The 16397-nt window shown below is 40.8% G+C and overlaps 1 protein-coding gene across 2 annotated transcripts; it reads left to right on the forward strand.

The window, feature by feature from the left end:
* The first annotated feature begins 302 nt into the window (after nucleotides 1–302).
* On the forward strand, nucleotides 303–15438 carry LOC119722493 (afadin- and alpha-actinin-binding protein B-like). Of its 2 annotated transcripts, none has more exons than XM_038192645.1 (12): nucleotides 303–453; nucleotides 5593–6029; nucleotides 8705–8856; nucleotides 9513–9681; nucleotides 10282–10420; nucleotides 11042–11117; nucleotides 11753–11903; nucleotides 12554–12934; nucleotides 13577–13750; nucleotides 14265–14385; nucleotides 14701–14851; nucleotides 15047–15438. In XM_038192645.1, the coding sequence occupies exons 2-12, from the start codon at nucleotides 5601–5603 to the stop codon at nucleotides 15306–15308; spliced, it is 2205 nt and encodes a 734-aa protein (XP_038048573.1). In that variant the 5' UTR covers nucleotides 303–453; nucleotides 5593–5600; the 3' UTR covers nucleotides 15309–15438. The 2 variants fall into 2 exon arrangements, with proteins under 2 accessions (XP_038048573.1, XP_038048574.1); XM_038192646.1 differs by having other exon boundaries at nucleotides 12554–12925; nucleotides 15047–15437.
* Nucleotides 15439–16397: the final 959 nt, after the last annotated feature.

Raw genomic sequence — 16397 nt, forward strand, 5'->3', positions numbered from 1 at the left:
ATTTTTAGAGGGTTGCAGACGCCCCAAATCGGTAAACTTTTTCTGTACTGTTCTTCCATTGGCCGGTGTGTTAACCAATCAAAAGTTGCCGGGAAGATTAAATTATACGCATGCGCACTGATGGCAAATTGGTCCCCCCTGTACGGAATTTTGGCGTGAATTTTGATCAATGAGTTCTATAAAAAGACAAAACTGAGAATATTAAGTTTCAAACAGCCATAAACCAGTTTTTTTCGGGAGGATAATTAAATTAGGTAGATGAAAAAAAGTATTTGTAAGTGACACCAACTACACGTTGCAATATATTTTTTCGCTAGCATCATATGCAGGTATCACTTCCGTACAACTCCGAAGTGGGAGGTAGGTCGACGATTTTCAAGTTCTTTGGAATGGACATCAGGGTGGTTTGGACTTAAAATTGAAGAGTTATGGATCAGCATAAATAGTTCACAGGTAGGTAGCATCCTGGTATCGGTCGTTGTTTAAATGGCCTAAAATTCAACGAGTTTTGGATGTGTTCGGAAGGTCGTACTCGCACTCCGTCTCCGTATTAAAATTGGGAACTCGACGTTAGATGGCGCTGTTTAATGTGTATAGCAAAATCACTTTTGATTACATTTTTGCCACGCGCTCGAGTGAAATATGTTATAATGTTTTACATATTAACCATGGTTTTGAGTTGTAATTATTGACTAAACATTCCAAGTTACTTTCATCACTTGAATATAAATAATGTTTTTTCCTGCAATTTTCGTATAAACTCCGTCAACAGTCCAGTGTTTTAACTCTCTGTTTTAGACTGAGTGCTTAGAGTTAGATCAGACGACATGAATGTTGGATCAAATTTTTTAGCAATAGTTTAAATCTTAAAAATCATTGTTGTAGGTCTACATATAACGTTAGGCCTACTTCCCAATTCAAACCAAATCCACTTCTCATACAATGTGAGTTTTCATGCTTAGGACGGGCCGGTTCAGTCTTTGTCCAACTCTCCGTATGTACTTCAAGTTGTTTTACCGTTTTAGTTTTGTGTATAGTCGGTCCAAGGCATCTTGCCACAACTCAGCCTACATGGCCTAGGTTAGTTCTAGAGGATGCTTCCATACCTATAATTTATATTATTGCCTCCTACACCTTTCTGACAATTCTATTTACTTATTCTTTTACTTATTCGTGTATTCTCTGCTTATATTTCTCATTTGGTATGGAAATACATGTGAGTTTTTAATTCAATTGAATTGAATTCACATAAATATTTCATGTATTGTAATTTTGCCGTGATGCATACATCATACATGTATTTATGTGAACACACTAGTCCTACAAAATTGTAGTTAGTAAATGTATCGACAACAAAAACTGAACAAAATTTGGACATTCATAAAATTGGGCTTAATAATAAATAATAAATTTTAAATAATAATAAATTTTATTAATAAATAATAAAATAACCAAATTAAGCATGTAGATTCAGAAGGTACATGTATGCTAAATGAAAACAGGTTGCAACCAGGCACAACTACAGACATGTTTTGAGTGTCGCTTCTCAGATCTTTGCAATAAATTTATGCATGCCGTTTATATGGGGCCATACATTGTCTGTCAAGTAAACGAAATGGATTGGAATAAATACACACAAGAGCCTACCTGCAGAAATGAATTGCAGTAATACGCATGGGCACTCACAATTAGCATATTTGTCATAAATACATTAAAATGCTAAAAATGCAGGAAAATGCAGGGATAACTGCAAAACAAAGTCGAGTATTAGAGTAGTATCACTAAAACAGAGTTGTTTTATTGTCACAATAATAAAATGAAATTTTGTTTAAAGATTGCCTGTATATATAGACTTTGAGGCCTGGCAAAATTCAAAAAATGATGTACATAACTGTACGTTAAAGTAAATAATGCACAGTTTTGAAGTGCATTCTTGTGAACAATTTTAGCACAATGAATAGTTCTACAAATGTACATGTAAAATTGCATGTAGAACATCATACACATTGTACAATGTATGTATCCAGATTCAATAGAAATAAACATGGAGCATAGATGGGCTTTCATAGAAATGTACACACCTTCTTGTTTTCGTATTCGAAAACCAGCCTAACCATACAAACTTGCCCAAAGTTGCAAATACGTACCAATTTATTAAAGCCTGAATGAATTGAACGGGGAAGTTTGGTAAAGTAAACAGACGCAACAATAAGCGTTATTGTCGATGCCCGTTGCAAGCATTTACCAGAAATGTCATTGAACTTTCATTTGATCAAAGGCTTCTTTTGTAATGGGTAGCGGCGACGGACACTACATATTTTTGTCTGCCAAAGAGGCAAAGCTTGTGTAATATAATGGGGGTGGATTAAAGAGCCCTGTAGGGGAGCAAATTCCTGAACTTGTGGTCGCCGTTTTTTTTGCATATCTGGCCACCCTGCCCCATTTTACATAAAACAGCTAAACCTAAGTACGCAAACTGATTTTAGGTTGAGCACCATTTGAAATGGTGAATTTTATTCATAGTTCGGGGGATAAAATTGCATGTTACATTTATTTCAGACATGAAGTTTTTCCTCAGATCTGTGTGCCCTTGAAAATTAAAAAACACCCATGAATGTTTTGAAAAGCTTGAAATTTCCTTACTTTTGCCAGTGACATGTCTGTTATTTATCGTCAACCTGTTGATTTCAAGTTACAATGTAAGTTAGATCGTTGTCAAAAAAGGTCAAAATTGACTTACATACATGTACCAGTACATGTGTCTAAAATGTACTTTTAATATAATTTCTGTAATATTTCAGATATACATCTGACATGCATAGATAATTTGAACGGAATTCTTTTTCAAATATTCAAATTTATTATAAGTAGATAAAATAAAACAGGAAAATAAAAACTGTGTCTCTCCTTTGCATTGTACTGTAATTGTACAAGGGAAAAAGAACATGTATTGTTGAGAGATTCACCATCATGGAAATTTGTGTTTTGAAAACAAACTTGAGAATGCATTTGAAAACAAAAATTGTATCTTAAAAACTGCATTGCCCAGCTCATACGTACACTGTACATGTGTATGTACATGTATGTAGCATTCTTGTAGAGTGCCAACATATGTAAAAACAAATCAACCATCACCGTGCATTTTGTTGATTTTGTCGTCGTTATTGAAGAATCCTATTAAAATTTCAATGAGAAAAAATCCATTTTTTATCGATCCACTAAATGCCTGCTGCTGATGACGGTATTCCAAATGCTAATTCTGTATTATAATTGGAAGGTGAAACAGGTGCAAAATAAAAGAATAAAATATGGACATGCCTGGATTGTTGTCATGACAACAAAGGCTAACAGTACTTCACAAATACGTGTAGAGAATAATTACAACGGCTCTTCACACTGACTGGATACAATGAAAAGCTATGCAAATTGGCATAGATTTCAAGGATGGGACAGAATTTTTTTTATTTTTTTATTTTTTGGAAAAGACTTCAAGACGAGCATGGAATTTTATGCTGACATTTCACTACATATTTTTCCAGGCTGTTGTGGCCATATTTTAGGTTGCCATCGGCAACGAAACAACATTTTAATTGAATTCCTGAGGGCTTATTCCAATACAGGGGCCGGGCAGGCATGTTGAAAGCAACGAACATAAATAAACATACACGGCCCAGACCAACCTGTGTTTGTCTGTAGCAGCTGGAACATAGGTTCCCTAGGTCACACGACAACTTCATAAATCGTCAGACTTTTGACACAATTTTTGGGGGGTGTTCGCTTGAAAGATCTCCACCCAGGCTGGAATTTGGGTTCTTGCCCAAGACTGATACCCCCTCAGGGCCAACATGAATGTGGTGATTGATGAAATGGGCTTGCTTGTCAATTTTAAAACCATAGTTGTCATCAGCTGCTGGACAGATGTGACTTGGCAAGCATTAAAAGCTGGGCAAAGTGCGTACAAATTTTATTCAATTATTGTGTCGGAATGGCTGTTCACTGAAGTCTTTTCATGCATCTGGTCTTCACAGTTTTAGCCCATATCATTGGATTTAGCCCATTCATTGGCTGAGTAATCCTATAAGATAGCACTGCCCGACAGTTAGTCAGTCAGTCAGTGAGATAGGTGCGAAGAGGATACTAGACCAGCTCTCTGGCACCAGCGGAAAAAACCCTTAATTTGACAAAGTACAAAAATGTTCACAGATTTGAAGATGTACATGAACATGTTTGAGCTTGAACAGGAGTCCCATTTGATTGGTAAACTGATATTTACTGCCTTCACGGAAGTCATGACAATTTACAACGTGTCGACCCACTGTGACATTACCAACTGATGATTGGCATGCAGTGTTTTTTGTTTCGGAGTCAAGTAGGGGCAACGTTCAACGCTCTCCGCCCCTGCACTGCACAGGAGATATGACGTTATTGTGTAAACGTGTAAACGACACAGTCGGCGCATTGGCCATTAGGCATTGTGTTGGAGGTGTCACATTCAATTAGTTGCCAATTTCCTGTGAATCATTTATCACAGACGGACTTCGATGGACTTTTAAAAGGTTTGTGACGGCCGGTAAATCGCTGGTAAACTACACAGCGTTTCTGCAAAGGAATGTATGGACAGTACAGTACATCAGATGCATTTTGTTCTGCTTTTGTTAATCTTAAAGTTCTACAGTTGTTATTGTGTTTGAGCAGGGTAGGGATATTCATCTTATTCTGAATCAATTTCTCAACTGTATTTTAAAAACTGCTCTTTATTTTTTGGGGAAATGCATGCTTTATTTTTGTGACAGGATTTGAAGTAACAGCTGTGCTGTTGCACGTACATATGGTAATCGTTCTGATCATAGGATATAAAAAGGTAAAGGTTAAGGGGACGAACCTGTGTTAACAGGAACGGAGTGCCCATCTCTCTTTCATTAGCGATTGGGCCAGACTCATATGCTGCTGTGGGGGGATCGCCACACCTCCTCCACAGCGAGTCTGTTACCTTCCCAGCATTGAATAATGCCGGTACCCATTTAACACCTGGGTTGAGAGGAGTAATTGAGGTAAAGCGCCTTACTCAAGGGCACAACACGCATGGCCGCGGTGGGGCTCGAACCCACAACCTCACGATCATGAATCCTGTGCTCCACCGCTAGACCACACGTGCCCACACGTAGGATGTCAAAGTACAAAATGTACCATGTGACCATCCAGTTTCACTGTGATGATCAGCCACCATTGCAGTAGGCAAGCATTTCATTAGCAACCATGTCGTGCATGGTAAACTAGACGTAGGCTTATATTTATGTAAAATAACCTTGAATTCTTTGTCGAACAGGGTAATGCTCACTACCTGTGCCGTGTACTGTTGTCATTATCGTGCCAAGTCAGCACTGGGTGTTGGCTCCACGTTTTTCTCACAGTTTTCACCATCCATCACAGCTTTGAAGGTTGCCTACTCCCTGCACGCGGCATACCATCTTTGCCTACTACAATGGCGACGCTGACTTTCTGGTACCGGATGTAGTCTGGTTCACCTTGGTCAGAGCATTATTGTCCATATGGCAGTTTCTTATTTTTGTCTTTGGTTACTCTTTCCACCAGTTGACTAAATGCTCTCCGTAGAGAGCCAGTCCACCATGGCAGGCTGGGACACCCAGAACTCGTCCGCATTTTACCCATGGAGTCGGAGCCACGCCCCTTCCAGCCATGCCCCTGCAAGCCTCCCCCCTTCAGGCCGCGCCCCAGCAAGCCACACCCAAACGTCTTCAAGCCATGTCCCTACAAGCCACGCCCCTTCCGGCCACGCCCCCGTCAGCCACAACCCTGCCCATGAGGACTTTGTCTCCAAGTACCTGCGGAGCCACACCCTCCAGGCAAACACCAACTCGGACGACAGTTTGCACCACACAATGCACCACAGTTGGCGCTCGGGCCTGCTGTTCACGTCGCCTCGCTCTGGCCGAAGGGTGTCCCAAACATTCGGACCCTCGTTTTGCAATAAGGACAATTTGGAACAGTGTGTGTCATATCTGGACCAGGTTTGTATGCAAATCAACCTTAGTTCTTTATGAGCACGGAAGAACTCTCTTGCCATTTTTCTAAAAACTCAAATTTAAGCCAGTTGTGACTTAAAGGCATTCTTCTGTTGTCAGACAAAAAAAACTTATCTTCTGGAGAGTGGATAATAGTTTTTTCTGAACTCTGAGGGTTTGAAGGTTTTTGGGACAATTGAGGATAGACCCAAATTTATGAAGATGTTTAGGGTAACTGTAACCCTCCTATGCAAACATGCATTCAGTGCAAAGTTGTCCTTTCAGTCATATTTAATCAAGTGACTGTTTTCAACAGTTAAGAGCTCCCAGCCCTCAGAAAGCAGGATTGACTGGCTGTGACTGTTTATGTAACTTGATGCAGCTTTGCTTTGACTGTAGCAGATTGATAAGCCAGCTGTGCTTACCACTTGCCTACTTTTGTCTGTTGACTGAATTTGACTACTCACAGTGCTTGCTTGAAATATGATTTGACTGTTGGTGACTAGCCTGTGTAAAAGGCATGGCAGAGGTTAAGGATTGATTTTTTGACTTTCTGTGACTGTTCATACAGCAGGTCGAGCAGGAGGGATATATTTACAGAAAATGTAATTAAATTATATGTGCTTAGCCAACCTCAGCTGAGAACCGGTCATTAGCAATACATTTCATGATGTTTTGGTCGGTAACCGGTTCCTGTTAAGCGAATAGTTTCTCTGCTTAGAAAATTTCTGTTCAATGCAGAGCCGTGTCCAAATTACTTGACTACACCCTGTACGTGTCTATGTGAAGTGGCTACAGCGGCTTCCATAGGCGCGTGTGTAATTTAAGCCGTAGCCATGTAAGTCGGACACAGCCAAAGCCTCATCAATTAAGACCAAGAGGCAATTCCATAAGACTGCTAAGCACAGATAATATCTGCTTAGCAAAAACAGGTCACCAGCCAGAATACCATGCTAAACTAATTACTGATGACTGGTCCTCTGCGGATTTTTGCTTAGCGTATAAATTTGTTAAGCCAAGTAATTCGGACACAGCCATAGCCTCATCAATTTAGACCAGGAGCCAATTCCATAAGACTGCTAAGCACAGAAAATATCTGCTTAGCAAAAACAGGTCACCAGCCAGAATACCATGCTAAACTAATTACTGATGACTGGTCCTCCGCGGATTTTCGCTTTGTGCATACATTCTCTAAGCATTTTGTCCCATTGAAATTGGGCCGGGTCATGCACGGCTTGCCCAAAACTTGCTAAGTCAGAGTGTATGAATTCCACACTCGTGTGTAATGCAGAAGCTCTTCCCTTGGTTGAATGACACAGACGCTGGTCACATCCTCTCGTTCGTAATCATTTCCTTCACCGATCCCCTGATGGATGTTTCCTTTGGCTGGCATCCCACGTTTATCGGTGCAGTCGGTTGCTGTGTTTACGTTGACAAGCCTCCCCCACTTATTTCCTCTGCGGTGGTTGCCACTATGAGCTTAAAACAGTTTGTCATGATGATGTGAATTACCAGAAATTGACACACATGATGTATAAACTTTATGAATATGCACACATACATGTATCAAACATTATTCATGTCCTGCAGACTGACAGAAATCTAGAACAAATCTTTTTCCAGTTGTCTTTAAAGTACAAAGAATTACTTCAAAGTATCAATTTTTTGGCAAATTTAGGAAAGGTTGATGATTTCTGGATCATTGTTATAGAAATTTTCATTTTCCTGAGCATTTTGTTTGATTGTCTTTCGACTAGTTTATTGCAAACTTTAATTAAAGGAAACTTAGTGACCATACTCACGCAAGAAATGTGTTGTTTTCTTATGTCACTTGCAAACATTACAAGGAAAACAATTTCTGTCTGCACACCCCCCATCCCCCCCCCCCCCCAAAAAAATTACTCACATTTCCCCACATTTGTTTTCTCTTTTCCTGGTGTCTCACTTTACATATTATCCAATTTCTGACAAATGTTACCAACTGTGATACTGATTTGCTCACGTTTCACCTCGGCTCAGAAATTGGCCTTCGGTGTTCAACAGACACTGCGCACTTGTTTAGCAACTAGGCCTCAATTACTGGCGTGTTGAGAAATGACATCTGTCTGGAGCAAACATCGCAAATGCCAAAAGGCAAAATAACTGCTATGAACAGTTCACAATATGGAAACACACACATGTACATACACTACACACATTCTAATCTGATGGTATTTTGCCTGATATTAGCATAAAATTACACAATTTAGATAATACAAGTGTGAGTTTGCTATTTTCCTCCCAAAAGACAAAAGTGCATTTCGTAAAATCAAATTCTCTGCTTATGTCCGACCACATGATGTACAAGGTCGTTAAGGTGGTGGTACCTTAGTTTGGTCTGTAATTGTTTTCTGCTCATTAGACGTCACATATTAGTGATGTATCACATTCACTTTTCCAACAGCAGCTCATTACTAAAAGTGTCCGACTGTATGTCCGATGTTTACAGAATTGCCCAAAATTCACACTTAAAAAAGAGTTTTAGGAGAAAAAAATGTGCTAGCCTGTGACTGTGTAGACATTGTGTGTACTGTACTGCACCAAACAAATATGCAAAATATGCAGTGTGTCATCCATTGTGATAAAGATATTTGATCGGTTATTGATTAATTTGAGTTGACTATTTGTTGTTGATTATGCAGGAGATGACGGTCCTTGGTTTCCCGAGTCTATATGCCGCCTCGGACCGGAACCAGTCTGGGCCGTTTGATATCGTGCAATTAGTCAACTGCTGCTATGAACTCATGCAAAGACACCAGCAACACCTCAATAAACGAGAAGAAATGGAGACAAAGTAAGTCACTTGGGGAAGGGCGGAGCTCTATTTATAGGGGGGGGGGGGAGAATTCCTTTGTCTTTGCTCACCCCTCTTGTGAACTGACTTGTGATTGACTTGTGATTGACTTGTGATTGGCTTGTGATTGACTTGTGATTGGCGTGTGATTGGCTTGTGATTGACTTTTGATTGGCGTGTGATTGGCTTGTGATTGACTTGTGATTGGCTTGTGATTGACTTGTGATTGACTTGTGATTGACTTGTGATTGATTTGAAATTGACTTGTGATTGACTTGTGATTGGCTTGTGATTGACTTGTGATTGACTTGTGATTGACTTGTGATTGATTTGAAATTGACTTGTGATTGACGTGTGATTGACTTGTGATTGAGTTGTGACTGACTTGTGACCTGAGTTGTGATTGACTTGTGATTGATTGAATTGCAACTTTTCTCACAAGTAAGCAGTGAGTCTATACTACCGGTAGTTATTCATTTATGTGTTTATTCCATTCCAAACTTGTTTCCATTGGAGCCCTGCACACATTACAAATTATTAGATTATGGTAAATAAAGTTAAACTCATAAGGAAAAGTATGTTGTTGAAACATACTGTACTTTGCCAGTTGTAATTGTTTTGATATTGAAATTGGGTTTACATTGATTTCTTTGCAGACAGATGCGATGCGACTCTGACCTGGAGCATCTACAGTCCAGCCACGGCCGGCTAAAGGAACGACTAGAACAGGTTGAACGAGACAACGTAGCGCTGACGGAGAAAGACCGACAGCATCTTAACCAGAACAAATCCATTGCTGCAAAACTCAAGAATACTAGAGAAGAGGTTTGTTTCACACGTAACCACCAAGTAAAGTCAAGTCTGTCACGAGCCAGTATGGCCCATCAGGCCTGCGTTTATCTCCAGTTTTTTGGCCATGAATGGAGTGGAAATTTTGTCTTCTTCTTGATGGGATGCCAGTCCATCGCAGGTTACTCCCCAGCTAATGCCGGTACCCATTTATACTCCTGGGTGGAGAGAGGCACGTTGGGGTGAAGCGGCTTGCCCAAAGACACAACACAGGGCCAGCAGCTGGATTCGAACCTCTAACCCTCTGATCACAAGTCAAGAACCCTAACCACTTAGCCAACTCCCCCACACGTCCAATTTCCCCGGAATTCCTTACGGGAATAAAAATTTGAGTGCTGGTTTCCATCACTGATATTTCAATAAAATCAGAAATTTCAGTAGAACAATTAATGCTTCACGTGTAGAGCGAAAAACTGCTGTGTTTAGAAAAGTGAACTATTTTTTTCCAAAATACTGCTCAATAAATCTACAATCGAACCTACCAATGCACGGGACGTAGGGAGCTTGGCCGCGATGTCGCCCCGTAATGCTTTCACAAATTTGCATAAAATCACGTCATCTTTTGTTTTTTTTCAGATGAAGAAGCTTGAGAGTATTGTCAAGCACCGCGACACGCAGTTCAAGCACGACCTGAAGAAGAAAGAACGAGAAATCAATAAGATGAAGGAGAGGATACATCAACTGCTGACAGACAAGAATCAAGAAAGAAGAATAGGTAAGATTAGCTGTCTCACCAATTTGGTTTTTTTTTTTTAAGTAGTGGTTTTTAGACAAAGGCATGTGTATAGAAATTTTCTTTTACCCTAACGTACCTGAATCCATCAAAATCCACACCCCTGTTTTAGAGGATTTCGGCGGATTCAGGATACCTCCATATTGAAAATGTTGGCGGATTTTGATGGATTCAGGACAGTAAGCCTCGCAAGACTGCAGGATTTTGATGGATTCAGGATACCTCCATATTGAGCAGTTGGGGACTTTGATGGATTTAGGATCTCACCAGTTTAACTCCTTGGCCATGTTGGCTGTAAGTTTGGTGTGTATGATGTATATGTACTACACTGGTGGATTCTGATGGACTCATTGGTGGATTCTGATGGACTCAGGACACCAACATTTTTTACATGACAAAATTTATGGATTCCGGCGGATTCAGGATATTTTCTAGTAAAATTGCTTAAGGGGTTAGGGTTGAAGTTGGGGAAACCTAAGGGGTCATTATTTTCAAAGTGGCCCAAAGTTTTTTGGAGTGGTGCACAATTTTCCAAGGTGGGGTAAAGTTAATTTCTGATTTGTATAATCTTGAAAGTTGATTATGATGTTTTGTCTGTTGCAGGAATGGACATATTGAACTCACTGCAGCGGGCCGACGGTAAGAGAGCAACATGGAAAACTGGCAAAACGGGTACAAAGTAAGTGAAGTATGGCTATAAACTTCTACCCGTCAATTTCTTTGTCGAATAAATGTTGAATTTCTTTATTCAATAAATGTTGAATTTCTTTATTCAATAAATGTTGAATTTCTTTATTCAATAAATGTTGAATTTCTTTATTCAATAATAGTATGGGGGATTTTACGTTGGGAGATGTTAATTTAATATCAGGTTTTGCCCTGCACTATTAAGCAGGAGGTCATGGGTTCGAGTCCCACCTGTGTAAACGTGTGCAGGGGTGAGATTTGTCGGGATTTTTTCCAGATTTTAGGATTTTTTGTTCTGATGTTTCCTAACTTTAGGATTTTTTAAAGAATCCCTTGTGAAATCTGGAATTCCCCGAGTTATCACCACTGAGGTTTTTCTTTTTATAAAAGTTATATAGAAAAGAAAAATTAGGTGTTTTAGGAGTGCCTTTAGGCAAACTTATACAAACACATGCCATAGACCCTACGTTACTCTGGGGCCATCGGCGACTCCCAGTCCCTCTGCCAATTATTTTGTGGATTTGTCATTATCGCCCAATCTCACCCCTGAAGAGATTTTTTGTGCAGAACCTCAAACGACACCAAGGTAACATTTTTCATGAAATTTCTGGGGGTTTTTTTCTCAAGGCATGAGGAGGAGATGTATCGATTGATCATCACAAATTACGAGGAGAGACAAAAGGAGATGATGTTGGAGAACCAGGTCCTGAGAGAGTCTTTAAGCAACATGCAGAAGGAGCTGGTGGATCTCCTCAATCGACAAGGAGACAAGGGACTGGTGAGAATCCTGCATCAAGTGGGACTCGAACCCACGACCTCCTGCTTACAAGCGCAGACGTCTTACCAATCGAACACCGAGCTTGATGGGGTCAGCTGGTTGGTTCGAATCTGCTTTTGAAATTTGAAGGGGGAACTTTCATTAGTAACTTCTTGTGGTTGAGTGGTAAAATGTCGGCACTAGTAAGCAGGAGGTCGTGGGTTCGAGTCCCACCCAAGTAAGCTTTTCATTGGTTATTTTTTGTTATTTTTGTTTGTCATTATAATTCTCAATATTTCCACTGTTATAGTCATCACTGATTTTGTATGGTAATTTTTCTCATTGCAATTTTTTGTCATTAACTATTTTTTCCCATTTTCTTTATCATTGCAATTTATGTCATTTTCATTGTATTGGTCAATTTCACTGCAATTTTTGTCATAATCACAATTTTTGTCATTGTCAATGCAGTGTTTTCAGTGTTATTGCAATCGTTATCATTTTCATTGCAAAGAATTGGTCAATTTCACTGCAATTATTGTCATTAATGTCACAATTTTTGTCATTGTCATTGCAGTGTTTTCAGTTTTATTGCAATCCTTATCATTGATGTCAACTGCCATTGGTGTCCTAGACTTTAAGTTTTTTGTCATTGACCTGTCTAAATGCAGCTATCCAGTCTTGGTGACAACAGTGACCACGAGGATGACACGACGTCAGTGGACGATTCCTCCGTGGACGAGCTCAGCCACGGCCACTTCCAGATGCCCTTCGAGATGGTCCGGGAAGGCATCGAAACCAGCCTAAGAAGCAAATGGCAGAAATTACGGGAACGCATCCAGCGCATGGAGAAAGAACAACAACAGATGGCCGGGGGGATGGGCGGAGTCGGGGTCGGAGGGGGTGAGAATAAGGAGAACGCCGCAAACCCCAATGTGCCGGGAAATAACAACGGTCCGTCCACTGAGCTCTTGGAGGAAGAGATCACACGATTGAAAGATAAAGTCAAGGTGTATCACGATATCATCCAACAGCAAGAGCAGGTATTACAGGTCTGTGGTTCGCCCCCCTAAAATTAAAAATAATATATACAAAAAATGAAATCTGAATGAAATTTATCATTGTTAATTGACAGTTTTCTTGTGCAATTTTCTACACTCAAAGTAGTGGCTACCCAAACGAATGATTTTCACTGGTCCCAGATCATGTTTTGTACATTTTGAGTCTGTACAGGATACCAGTAGAGACAAGTCCTGTGGCCTGCTCATTTGTCTGGATTTTGTTTTAAAGCCATTTCCCAAACTTTGCTTTCATTTCTGGCTTTGGCTACAGGATCTAACCTCCTGGGTCCAATTTTATGGCGCTGCTAAGCACCTAACTTACTGCTTACAGAGATTCCGTCTATTTCATGGAGACTGTAAGCAGTTAGGTACAGCTAAAGGCACGCTTACCTTTAAACGAGGAAAAAATTGCTTAAATTAGGAATGTAACAAAACTTTCCATGCATGGTAACCGTTAGCACATCCACACCATGAAATAGTGCTTAAGGTTAGCACAATTTCCTGCTATAGTAAGCACAACTTTTCTGCTTACTGTTTCAGCCCTATGAAATTGAGCTTTGATTTTAAGAGTTGAAGACGAAGCTACAAATGAACCCATGGTTTGAGAAATAGTCTATCTGTCTTGGCTTTCAGACCGTGCAGGATAGCAGTATGGACGAGGGGCTGATGGCTCTGCTGAAAGACTCGCAGTTTCTTGAGGAGAAAGAATGTATCGCGGAGGAGAAGAAGCTTTTCTATCAGCAGAAGGCGGCGTTTGAGAAAGAGCGGAGGAATTTCACCGACGCGGCCATCAGGCTTGGTCACGAGGTAAAGCCAGCGTTTGCTCATTTTTCTAAAAAATATTCTTGACAAATGTTTTGTTCCAAAGACCAGTGAATGAGAATTTCTAGTCTTTTTTTTTTTTGGAATCCCCCTTGCTTTTAAGCCAGGCAGGGGGATATTGCAATCGTGTATTCCTTCAATGTCTCTGTGTCCGTTCCCGTGTGTGTGTCTTCCAGTTCACTGTAAGTTCATTCATCAATCTCAACCAAACTTGACAGGTGGTCCTTTCCAATATGGACATTTACGAGGTCTCTGGAGAGCTCAGCTCAGTATTACTAATGACTGTAACACGTGTTAGTCCGGTGTCTCACCCAAAACTCTCCATTCAACCCAAACTCCCTATTCAACTGAGAACTGGTACCTGCCGGGTGGACAATCAAGGCCGTCACTGAAAATTGTCCTTACCAACTGCCTGTACATGTACATGTATACAAACTGCCAGGATGTCAGGAGGATTATGCAAGTTTGACACGCAGTATTTTTTGTCTTTCTCCATCAGCGTAAGAAGTTTGAGGAGGAGCGGGGTAGTTTCCTCCAGCAGCAGTTGATGCTGAGCCCCACTGGCATGCAGGGCTCCACGCCACCTCTCCGACCGCCCAAGTCCATCAACACCTCTAGTAGTAAGTACATTGTGTACGCGTCTGAATTAAATGACTACGGCTAGCTGTAACACACGGGTCTATGGGAAGTGGCTTCAGCCGCTTCCATAGGCGCACGTGTAATGACAAGCCGTAGCCATGTAATTTAGACCTGGCTAAAGCCGCTGTAGAGGTTTACCTTTAAAGGTTTAGGGGTTAGGTTGGAGGTGGATGGGTTGGGGTATTCACAACCCAGCAAGCCCGGTGGTCGAGTGGTAACACCTCTGCACTAGTAAGCAGGAGGTCGTGGGTTCGAGTTCCACCCAAGTAAGATTGTGAATTTCTTTTTTTGTTTAGGTCCTAGTGGCTTTGCAGCCGAGCACGCACCTTCGACGCCTCCCAACGAGAGGACTCCAGTAGGACAACGAACCATCATCAACACCCCAACAACGGTGGAGCTGTACCGCGCCTTGAAGCTCATCCCTGACAGAGGGGAATGTCTAAACTCGTAAGTTCGAACCCCCCCCCTTTCCTCAAGTCCAGAAATCGCTTATCTTCCAGTTTTGTTTCCGACAACTCATTTCCTGCTTAGCCAATAGAGCATCTGATCACCTTTCTTTGTTTTGAGCCTGCTTACCAAATTGTTGGTGCTAAGCAAAAATCAGATGATAATTTGTGACGCATTTTTGTACAATTGTTTCAGATCCAGAGAGAGCCTGCACGCACCGAGTTACTACTCGGACACCGACCGGTCGGGCGCCAGCACGCCACGTTCTGGAGCGGCCACTCCACGATCAATGTGCAGTCAGAGTAGCGGTGTTAGTAGCAGTCGACGGACGTCCAATCAGACGGGTAGTAGCCAAAGAGGAGGCGGTCGGTCAGTGGAGCAGAAACAGAGTCTGAGGAGTTCGCCTCACCACTCCCATCGGAGTAAGAAAGGGGAGGGGCTTGGCAAGAGAAAGTGAGACACGGGAAGGAAATTAGCAAAGTTGTGATGTAGTCAATCACAAGGCAATCATAAGGCAATCACAAGGCAATCTCAGATCTATCATAAGCTAATCTCAGATCAATCACAAGTCAATCTCAGATCAGTCCTTAGTCAATCACAAGGCAATCGTAAGTCAATCACAAGGTAATCATAAGTCAATCACAAGGCAATCGTAAGTCTATCACAAGGCAATCATAAGTCAATCACAAGCTAATCTCAGATCAATCACAAGTCAATCTCAAATCGGTCATTAGTCTATCTCAAGTCAATCACAAGTCAATCTTGAGTCAATCACCAGTCAGTCACAAGTCAATCACAAGCCAACATGTAGTCAATCACAAGTCAATCATAAGTGAATCACAAGTCAATCGTAAGACGATCTCAAGTCAATCACCAGTCAGTCACGAGTCAATCACAAGCCAATAAGTAGTCAATCACAAGTCAGTTACAAAGTCCATCACAGATCAGTCAGGATCTAATCATAAGTCAATCACAAGCTGATCACAGGTCAAGTCACAATCAACGGGGAATTAATCACAGACTTGAGAATGTATGGTGTGCGATTCACTCGTGATTGCCTTGCGATTGACGCGATTACAACTCTATAAATTGGAATTTCACATCTGATAAATGTGTGTGTTTATTCAGAAAGTGGCCAGTTATGAACAACCTTGTAAAACAGTTGTTCTCCAAAAGAAATATGTTTGAAACTGATGTGTTGTTTTTGCCAGAATTCACCATCAGTTGCAAACCACTAAATGATTGAATATCGTACCCTAATTATTGTCCAGGCAAAATACTTATTTATCAAATCAAAAGTTAATTATATTAAAAATTGACCACTTTTGAAGAGGTGTGTAAACGGTGAAGCTATGGGGCTTCGAGAGGCTGAACCAACTTCTGGAGTGAGTTGGGTTTTTGTCGATAGATAGAGAGAGAGATAGAAAAAGGGACAAGTGAGGAATTAAAACAACAGCAAAGCGTTTTGTAACTGTTTGTTGTCTGTAAATGTCCGTTGTCATGGACAAAAAAATGCTTCAAAGCAATTTCATTGTTATCCAAGGTG

This window comes from Patiria miniata, unplaced genomic scaffold, assembly GCF_015706575.1.
Source record: "Patiria miniata isolate m_02_andy unplaced genomic scaffold, ASM1570657v1 HiC_scaffold_15, whole genome shotgun sequence".
Taxonomy (NCBI): Eukaryota; Metazoa; Echinodermata; class Asteroidea; order Valvatida; family Asterinidae; genus Patiria; species Patiria miniata.

Coding starts and splice junctions, on each gene's coding strand:
- LOC119722493 (XM_038192645.1), top strand. CDS start 5,601: ATGCTCTCCGTAGAGAGCCAGTCCACCATGGCAGGCTGGGACACCCAG. Junction 8,857..9,512: donor CGAGAAGAAATGGAGACAAA/GTAAGTCACTTG, acceptor ATTTCTTTGCAG/ACAGATGCGATGCGACTCTG. Junction 12,935..13,576: donor AGCAAGAGCAGGTATTACAG/GTCTGTGGTTCG, acceptor CTTGGCTTTCAG/ACCGTGCAGGATAGCAGTAT.